Raw genomic sequence first — 9,674 nt, forward strand, 5'->3', positions numbered from 1 at the left:
GCCGAGGCAAGCTTGACTGCCTACTTGCGGAAGAGGGCTCCTTGAAGGCCTCTCTTATACTTTATTTTTATGTAGAATGTAAATTCTTTGAAGGCAGAGACCATTTCTTTTTTTTTTTGTCTTTGTAACCGCAAAGCCTGTTACTTATGAAGGTTAATAAATGCTTGTTGAATTAAGGACTGGGAAATTTGCTCCGTGGCCTCCCTCTGAGCTAGGGGTGAGGTGGGGTGGAGTAGGTGTTTCCTCTTAGGTTGGCACCTCCGGTTCTCCCCCTTCACCATGCCACCCACACTCACCTCCCTCTCCAGCCTCTGGACCTTGTAGCTTGGCCAGGGCTATTAGGTAGGGTCACCAGTCTGTGCCCTCCTTGATCCTTCATTAGATGGTCACCTCTGCCCTATATATAACCCAAGTCAGACAGCCAGAAACAAGGAAGACAGAGAAATTTATTGACTGCTAGTTCGTGACAGCAATGGTCAGTGAGAGCAAGGGGAATATGGTCACTCCAACTGCTCTGAGTGACCAGAAAATGATTTGCGTTGACTCTGAGGCTCTCAGGATGGGGAGGAAGGAGTATAAGTCACAAATGGTCCTCAGCCTCCTCAAACTGGGAATGGAGCTCAGGCTGGGGTTGGAATTGGGGCTGGGACTGGGACTGGGGCTGGGGCTGGGGCTGGGACTGGGGCTGGGGCTGGGGCTGGGACTGGGACTGGGGCTGGGGCTGGGACTGGGACTGGGGCTGGGGCTGGGACTGGGGCTGGGGCTGGTGCTGGTGCTGGGACTGGGGCTGGGGCTGGGGCTGGGGCTGGGGCTGGGGCTGGAACTGGGGCTGGGGCTGGGGCTGGGGCTGGAACTGGGGCTGGGGCTGGGGCTGGGGCTGGGGCTGGGGCTGGGGCTGGGACTGGGGCTGGGACTGGGACTGGGACTGAGGCTCTAGCTCAGGCCAGCAGGGGGATTCCCTGCCATCCTGAGACTCTTCTCTCTGGAGTTTGGAGAGGAGTCGGGCTGTCTCCTGGGTAATCTCAAAGTGCTTTGGCAGTTTGGCTCGGCGAAGGGGGCTGCCTTCTGGGGAGGCACTGGTCCAAGGACCCTGGCCCCGAAGGCTTCCATGTCGGTCCTTGATAGGGGTTTCCTCACAGAGTTTAGAGGCCACCAGGGCCAGGCTGGACAACTGGTGGATGACAGGCCTGACTCCTCCTGCCCGGGGATATTTCACAGGCTGGCGACTAAAGTGTCCCCGGGATTGTGTCCCTAGAGGGGTTTCCTCACGAACTTGACTGGAATCTGACAGAGGAAAGGCATCTGATTAGTTTTTGCCTCCCTAAATCTCCCTCCAACATTATTCCTATATACTATACCTCTAAACCCACAGTTATCCCCAGGTCACTGGAACCCCAAGTTCTGTAGGCAGTTAGAGTACTGGACCTGGAGTCAGGAATTGTTGTTCAGTTGTGTGAGATTCTTCCTGACTCTGTGGGCCATACTGTCCATGGGGTTTTCTTGACAAAGATACTGGAGTGGTTTGCCATTTCCTTCTCCAGTGGATTAAGGCAAACAGAGGTTAAGTGATTTGCCCAGGGTCACACAGCTAGTTAAGTGTCTGAAGGTGGATTTGAATTCTGGTCTTCCTGACTCCAGGCTCAGTATTTTATCCACTGAACCATCTAGCTACCTGTGGAGCCAGGAATAGCTGAGTTCAAATAGGTACTTACTAGCTGTGTGACTGAACAAGTCACTTAACCTCTCTATGCCTCATTTTCCTCATCTGTAAAATGGGGATAATAGCATCTATCTCCCAGGGTTGTTGTAAGGATAAAATAAGACAATATCTCTAAAATGCTTTGCAAACCTATGTAAATGCTAGCTATTATTATTACTAGTAACAATTAAATTCACTTAGGGCCACAGTATCCCAAACTTCTCAGGGATGTTCAAGATATCAGAGCTGTCAGCCCTTCCTCAGTTACCTCCCAGAGTAACCCCCAAATCTCTAAGGCAGAGTCATGTCTACCTAAGACCTCCCAGACATCTTCTAACCACTACACTCACCTTCTCTTCCCTCTTCTGAGGGGTTCCCAACGACCCACTCAATGAAGTCACCTTTGGATGGTGAAGTCTGTGAAGAGAAGCATCAGTAAAAGCCAAGAGACTGAAACGGTCCCAACTCTGAGACCCAAAGAGTCTGATCCAGGATAGACCTAGAGACTTTGATCCAGGATAGAACTACAGAGCAAACCAGGCACTCTGACCTGGGACAGAAACAAAGACCCAAAGGTGGCTCAAAAGGTTTAGCCCAAGACAGGTAGTCTAACCCAGACATTCAGAGAGTCTCACTTGGGATTGACCCAGAGATTTTAACATGGCCTGGAGACAAAGAAGCTCCCAAAGTCAAACCCAAGACCAAAAGCGTCTAAACCGGGACAGAGAGAGAGAAATCCTGAGAGTTTATACAAGACAGACCCATAGAGTCTTACCCTGGCCATGAACAAATACAGAGATGGATTCCTACTCAGTGAGCCTGACCCGGGACACACTCCAGCACAGTGCTCAGGAGCGCGCAGGACCCCTCACAAATCTCACTCTTTCCCTACTCCTTGGAAATTCTCCCCTTAGTCAGCAGAATTTACACAAAACCTTAACTACTTTTGGAGGAAAGCTCTCTGATAATATAAAACAATCCCTCAGGTGTGCTGGAATTTGGGCAAGTTCATGCTTCCACATGCATCATCATATTCTAGGACATACCACTCCCCACCCCTATCCATTCCCCATGGGACGCAGAATGTCATTTCCTCTTTACAATTTACTTATACCATTCCCTATCATCTCTGACACTATAGCCTCTATATAGACACAGTCACACCCCCCCTAACTATTAGCACACTATTCATTCTTCCCTGTTACCCTATTGTTCCTGTTCCCCTCCCCCATTACCCTGAAGCTATTGCTTCACCACTTCCCTTGACTGGGCCCAGGCTCTCTGGCAGTGCACAGGACCTCCACTGAGGTTGTACTGGAGAGAGGGCTGGAGACTGACTATTAACGGATCCTACCTCATCAGATGATGCTTGGACCCCTGAAGTCCCAGACCCCTCTTCAGTAGAGGTCTGTGTGACATGATCAGGAGTTCCAGAGTCAGATGTTTCTGCGGTGGTCGGAGGGAGTTCTTCCATCCCGAAGACATCCTCATAGTGGAGGATGAGAAACTCGACCATCTGGGCCTGGTATCCTGAGTCCAGGAGGCAGGCCACTGGGTTGGCGCTAACCCCACCCTGGCCCTTTGGTGGCCGAAGCAGCGTTGGCCCAAACACGATGCCCAAGTTGTTGGCTGACATCTTGTTTTCCTCAAACCTTGAGGCCACCCTGGAGGAAGATCTGGGTTCAGAGGTTGCTACTTTGAGACCTCTAGCCCCTGGCCCAAGCCCCAGCCCCAACCCTACCTGAACAAATGGGCCACCAGATGCCGGAGAGTATTGTAGTTAGAGCCAGGCAACTGTCTCAGGAGAGTTCTCAGGGCACTGACAGCTTCAGCCACAGAGTCAGCACTGGGGCTGGGGTCAAGATTGAGTTCACATTCAGAGCTCCCTGAGGCATCTGATGATACCCCTGGTTGAAAAGTCTTAGCCAGAGAGATGAAGGCACCATAGAGTTGAGAGGGGATGATAGAATCTGTGAGCTGGGAGAACAAGGAGTGTTCTGGCTTAACTCCCAGAACAGATCTCAGTTTGCTGCTCCACCCTCCTATCCCTCATGGGCTCCCATCTTCCCCACCTGACTTCCATCCTTTAGTCTCCCAAGCCTAGTACCCAAGTTCAGCCCTCCACCATCCTCCTTGGCTCCCTGATGCCCCCTTCCCATCTGGCCTGAGCCCCACCTCCTTAAGAAAGTGCTTGAGTACTCCAGTGACATCGTGGGGAGAGTTACCCGACAACTCCACCAAGGCCCAGCCATTTTCAAAGGCCTGACATAGCCGCTCCACTCGAACCCGTGACCCGCTGATTCGGTAAATACCCTGAGGATTGGAGTTTTAAGTCATGAAGCCAAAGGGCCACTTAAAAGGCCCAAATCATTCAGAGCTCATGGGTCCATCAGAAGATACTGGGAAGTCAAGGATCAGATGGTTGACTCGGGGATCAAGGTCTGGCTAGGGGTCACTAGGAGTCAGGGCCTGACCCAGGGTTGGGATCAGGATTGCTTCTTCCCTCATTCCATACCTAGAATACACTCCCTCCCTAACTCTTTGTCAACAAGATCACCAGCTTCCTTCAGAGTTTAACTCAAGTGCCACATCTTAAAGGAAACCTACAATGAGCTCCTTAATTGCTAATGTGCCCCTTCCCAATTTTATATATATATATATATATATATATATATATATATATATATATATATATATATATGTATATATATATATATATATATGTATATGTATTTTGTTTAACTTTTTAATCTACACATTGGTTTCTCGAGGGCAGGGGCTGTCATTTTTGTCATTGTATCTCCAGTACACACAATGCCTGACACACAGTAGGCACTTCAATGCTTATTAAACAGAATTGACGTGGCACCTGTACACCGAGGGCACGGTGCTCAATTTCAGCAGTGCATTTGATGACCAAGAAGGGCACCTCCTCTGGGAAGTCCCGGGGCAGCTGTAGAAAGTCAACTCCAAAGAGCTGAGTTCGGGCTGGGAGCTTCCTGTGGCCACAATGAATCAGTAAAGACTGCAGGCAGCGCTTGTGGCAGGCCAGAGAGCACTGAAGGATCAATCATAAAAGGGGTAAGTGCCACCGGGAATCATGAAAAGGCTGAGAGTCATCAAATGGCAAGAGGTCAGAGAGGAGTCAGGGTCACAATACCTCCTCACACTCGATCCCGCTGACCATGAAGGTCTCACACTCACGGCACTTAGCTGGGCCTCGAAGCCTTCGAAAATGGTGGGTCTGGGCTGCAATGGATTGTGTCCACTTCTTCAATGTGTCATTGTCTGCTCCATCCCCAAGCTCTAGGGGTCAGTAGGGAAGGGATATTCAAGTTAGGGTCACCTAAGATCTGGCCCCTGATTCCCCTCTTTTTGAGGTCATCTGAGAATTCAGGGTCTGGGGCTCATTTAGGGGGATGAGTCATGAGGAGGAGAGAGAAGCTCTCACTTTTTCCAAACCTATGGGGCCGAAGGGATGACGTCCAAAGTTAAAACCTCACCAGGGCTCGATGTAGGCGAGTCCAGAGACCTAGACTCGCTGCTTCCACCTACACTGTCCACGTCGCTGCCTAGACAGATGCCCAGGCTCCCTGGATGGAAAGGAAGGCAGAGAGTGAGTATAAAACCTTCTGAGGGCCCCATCACCTTACTCCCATCTCCCCAAAACATTTCCCCATACATTATTCCTCATTCCTTCACCCTCACCATGGTCCCCAGGCTCCTCCCAGAGGTTGAGCTCCAATAAGGATTCATTGGACTGCAAGGATTGCTGGGATGGAACCTTCTTTCGAGCATCCAGAGGGGAGCTAAAGGGAGTTATGGATGAGTGCTGAGCCCAGTCAGGCACTAGAATCCTCTCACATCCAAAATCCCCTTGCCCTGACCCAGCATTAACCCACTAGGTACTGACCATCCCCACAGACTCATTCCCCACCTCTGTGTTGAGGCCACAAACTCCTGGAAGGAGAAATCTGGTGGGGCTGGAGGAGGGGGCTCTGGCCACATTGTCTGTACAAACTCAAGGTACCGCTGACCAGGCTCAAAGGGCGTACAGCATTCACTAAGTGCTGAGAAACCTTGGGGTCCTCGCTGAGCCAGGTTTCCCCGAAGGCTGAAGAGGTACATGGACACCTAGAGAAGCACATAGATCCCTTATAGAGCACTCAGAAACCCAGAAATTTCCCCTCCACCATCTCTCAAACCTTTAGAGGCCCCCAAATCCTCTCTAAGGGAACTGACCTCTAAGAGACACCCCCATCCCAACACTCACCTTCTTGAGCTCCACATCCCCCTGAAGCAACATCTTCCGGACACGGGACACGATTCTCTGTTTTGTAGCCTCCAGATCCCGCTGCCGGAGGTTGGCCTCCCGGATGCAGGCCTGATAGTGAGCTTCAGCTTCCTGTGCCTGGGGAAACCAAGGTATGGAGAGGGAAGGGAAACTGACGCACAGAGAGCGAGGGGGAATAGAGACATGGGGGGGTGGGGAGGGAGACTCGAACACTGAGCAAAATCAGAAGCTGGGCCCCTACCTTGGCCTGGGCATCATCCCGTGAACGGCGCCTTCGCTCTTGCTGTTTGCTGGGAGCCTCAGGAAGGCCCAAGATTCGAGCCTGTGCATCCTCACTCCTCTGTAGGTACTGGACCCGAGCTCGCCGCAAGGCCAGCACTGCCTCATTCTGGGGTCAGAGGTCAGGGTCAGTGGTGGTAGGGGTCAGGGATGAGCAGGTACCTCCCTCTTCCCTGGTTTCCCCCTCACCATCCTCTTCTGTTCACGAGCCCACTGAGCCTTCATCTCTTTCCGTCTTTTCTCTATTTCATTCCTCTGGGCCACTAGGGGCTGTAGGAACAGAGACCAGGGTTGAGAAAGGCCTATAGCTCTGGGACTCCCTACCTGCTCAACTCTTCCTAGGAGTTAGTGGGGATGAGGGTACATGCACATGCCCACATACATATATCATATACACACACACACACACACACACACACATAAACCTGGTAATAATTATGTTTCTGCTGTGTCAGTATCTGCAGTGTCAGGTCTCCAAGGATGAAGTCCTGCTCTAGGAAGAGGCCATAGACATCTCGGAGTGGTCCAGGAGGATGCTAGGGAAAGGGCAGAAATCAAGAGAGGAAGCTAGAGTTAAAGGACCATAGCCTGATAGAGCTGGATATGACCTTACAGAAACACGGTCAGCTGACTCTCTGGGCCCAAGGTCACTGGAGACCAGCATCAGAGCTGGGATTGAATGTAGCTCTTCTGACTTCTAGGCCTGAGCTCTTTCCTCCATAGGAGGAGAGACAGGGGGCTGGGGCTGAGGGAGGATGGGGATGGGGGAGAGGGGAATGACTCTGAGAAGGGTTAATAGGGCCATACCTGCTGCTGGATGGATACCTTTGCTGCCTCAGCGAGCTTCATGATGTTTTTGGAAAATTCTAGCTCTGGGAAGGGAAAAATGAAACCAAATCTGAGGTTAGAGGTCATGGTTGGCTGTAGATGATTATAAAGGCTAAGAGCTGGAGGCAGAGGAGAAGAGCGTCAAGGTCAAAAGTCTTGATTAAAGACTGGGGTCCACTAGTATCCAAAGGTAGAGTAGAAACAAAGGTTGAGGCCGGAGGTCAGGGGACAGGGCTGGGGTGTGGCCAGGAATCACCATAGCTTGCTCTCTTTTCAGTCCAGCTCAAAATCTCTTTTAGATGTCTGCTCCACATCTTGGCATAATCCAGGGCAGCCTCCACACCTCCTTCACTGCGCACAAGCCGGGTGTCCAGTTCCTCCCCTTGGGAAAAAGGGTCAACTGAAGGGACTGAGCCAATCCTTAACCTGACCCCAAGCCCCAGCCCTTGACCCCAGCCTGTACCTGTGAGGGGGACAGGGCCTCCAGGGAAGGGGCTGCTCCAACTTTGGGTCTCATTAGTCTAGGGGAAAAAATCAGTGTTTGGCTGGCGGTCACTGATTCCCGAGTCCCTTCCCTAGGACCTAGGCAGGAATTCTTAGAGGTATCAGCAGATCCAATCTTTCCCTCTCCCTCTCCCTCTCCTCTTACCTCCACTCCTGGCTCAGGGTCATCCAATGTCTCTGAGTCTCCAACCAACATTTCCACAGCCCTGGAGGTGGGGGGAGGGGTGGGGGTAGGTTAGGGTGTCCCCTTGGCTGGGTCTGTCTGGGGTGGGGGTCAGTGGGTTTTGGATTTCTGGGGTTTAGGGGGGTCATCTTGCAGGACTCTGGGTTTGAGGCTTATCTTTCTCCCTCCCCTCTTCCCTCCTCCACCACTCACGAGTTTCCCAAAGAAATCTCCAAGTTGTCCAGGCTCCTGAAGATTTCACTGTAACGATTTCTGTTCTCAGCGCCCTGAGTCTGGGGGAGACCTGGAGGTGGAGTATGGGTGAAAAAGGGGTTGTACATATCCCAACTACACTTACTTCATGCACACAGACCATCCCAGCCAGGGGCAGGTGTTCCTGAGCCTGTATGAAATTTCAATCCTAGGAAGGCTCAGACCCCATGTCTGTCTCTGCCTTCCGGTCTAAGTTTTTAATCACAATTAGGGCTCCAGGAACTCATAGACACACAGACATTTACACGTGTGATGCACACTGGAGCACAAGTATGCATATACACATACATACACACAGACACATACCTGCACACAGACTAGCACAAGGAGGGAGAAGGGTGCTCGGTGAATGTCAATGGGCCCTTCCCCCACCCCATTCCATATTCAGCAGAAGCAGAAGCAGCCACTTCCCCCACCTTGGCAACCGGATGGGGGAGGGCCGGGCATGAGGGTGAGGAGGGGGCAGTTGTGGGGACAGGAGGAGGGGGCAACTTGAACCCTCCTGTCCCCCCATACCGAACTGGGCTCCTTCCATGGCTCCAGGTGCAGGCCCAGGGGGCTGCTAGGTGGAGGTGACCGGATGCAGCAAAATTAGGGGCCAACCTCTCCCCTCCCACCGCCCCCCAGGCTTCCTGCTTCCGTACGGGTACCCGCCCCGCCTCCACAGGGCGGGGACACGCGCGGGCGGGAAGTTCACTGTGCGCCCAGTTTCTCGCTCCCGCCCCCCACGTGCTGGTTCAAGCTGAGCAGGCCTGGGGTTGTGAATTTCTGTTGGCAGGCTGGCATCGCCGGCCCTGGTCACCATCCAAACTTAGAACCCGCACAGAGACCCGGAACCTGGCTCCCCCCTCACAGACAGACACAGACAGACACACTGGAACCCACACTTACACGCAGCCCAAGGGCTTTTCCGAGACCCGCCCCGCCCACAGAGCCCTAGACTCCACCCCCTCACCTGGGTTCCTGCCCCCTCACCTTGCACCGCGTTGACTAATGCTGCCACGGCCCCCCGAACACATGGTCCTACCAGCACCGGGTGCTGGGTCTGGAGCTCGGCCACTGCCTGAAGCAGGTCACTAAGGTGAGCCTCTAGGGGGTCAGGCCCAGCTCCGCCTGCCGGGGAGGCGGCGTGAAGGTCCAGCCCGGACAGTCCTCCCCGCATCCAGGCTCTGTGGGTCCGACCCCCCGTCTTCTGGATGCTCTCCCCCGCGGGCCAAGGGTGACCTTGCCGCCACCACTCACAGCCCTCCCGGCACAGCGCCCGAAAGTTGAGGAATTTCCCATTGATGAGGCGGAGGTGCGCCGAGACCCGGCGGAGCTGGCCCGGTGACTTCCAGCCAGGGTTGAGGCCAGGCATCTGCTGGGCAGACACCCCGGGGGGACCCAGGCGTTCGTCTTGTGCCGGGGGCTCCCCTACAGCCTCAGCCCGGCTCATTGCTTTCTGGCAGATGTAGACCATGGGCTGCTCCGGGAGTTCGAAGACCCAATGGTACTGGTCCCAGCTGGCATAGGGCCTCCTTGTGAGAAGCCCAGGAGGTCACGGGAGCCCAGCGACCCTGTTCCTGGGTGGCCTTCACGGGTCTGGACAGACGCAGGGGGCTGCCCCAGCCAGGTCGTGGTGAGGGTGGCTCGGC

At 53.4% G+C, this 9,674-nt stretch overlaps 1 protein-coding gene across 2 annotated transcripts; it reads right to left on the minus strand.

Moving 5' to 3' along the window:
* Window positions 1-426: 426 nt before the first annotated feature.
* GMIP (GEM interacting protein) lies at window positions 427-8,687 on the minus strand. Of its 2 annotated transcripts, none has more exons than XM_078153890.1 (20): window positions 8,557-8,687; window positions 7,981-8,071; window positions 7,750-7,810; window positions 7,564-7,621; window positions 7,357-7,482; window positions 7,080-7,144; window positions 6,698-6,808; window positions 6,462-6,542; window positions 6,235-6,381; window positions 5,973-6,110; window positions 5,637-5,833; window positions 5,408-5,508; window positions 5,203-5,292; window positions 4,860-5,005; window positions 4,569-4,757; window positions 3,875-4,012; window positions 3,441-3,676; window positions 3,054-3,363; window positions 2,050-2,116; window positions 427-1,284 (listed from the first exon to the last, which is right to left on the minus strand). In XM_078153890.1, the coding sequence occupies exons 1-20, from the start codon at window positions 8,573-8,575 to the stop codon at window positions 581-583; spliced, it is 3,075 nt and encodes a 1,024-aa protein (XP_078010016.1). In that variant the 5' UTR covers window positions 8,576-8,687; the 3' UTR covers window positions 427-580. The 2 variants fall into 2 exon arrangements, with proteins under 2 accessions (XP_078010016.1, XP_078010017.1); XM_078153891.1 differs by lacking the exon at window positions 8,557-8,687 and adding an exon at window positions 8,347-8,537.
* Between the last annotated feature and the right edge of the window lie 987 nt (window positions 8,688-9,674).

Source organism: Phascolarctos cinereus, unplaced genomic scaffold (assembly GCF_003287225.1).
Source record: "Phascolarctos cinereus isolate Bilbo 61053 unplaced genomic scaffold, phaCin_HiC Scaffold_4;HRSCAF=312, whole genome shotgun sequence".
Lineage (NCBI taxonomy): Eukaryota > Metazoa > Chordata > Mammalia > Diprotodontia > Phascolarctidae > Phascolarctos > Phascolarctos cinereus.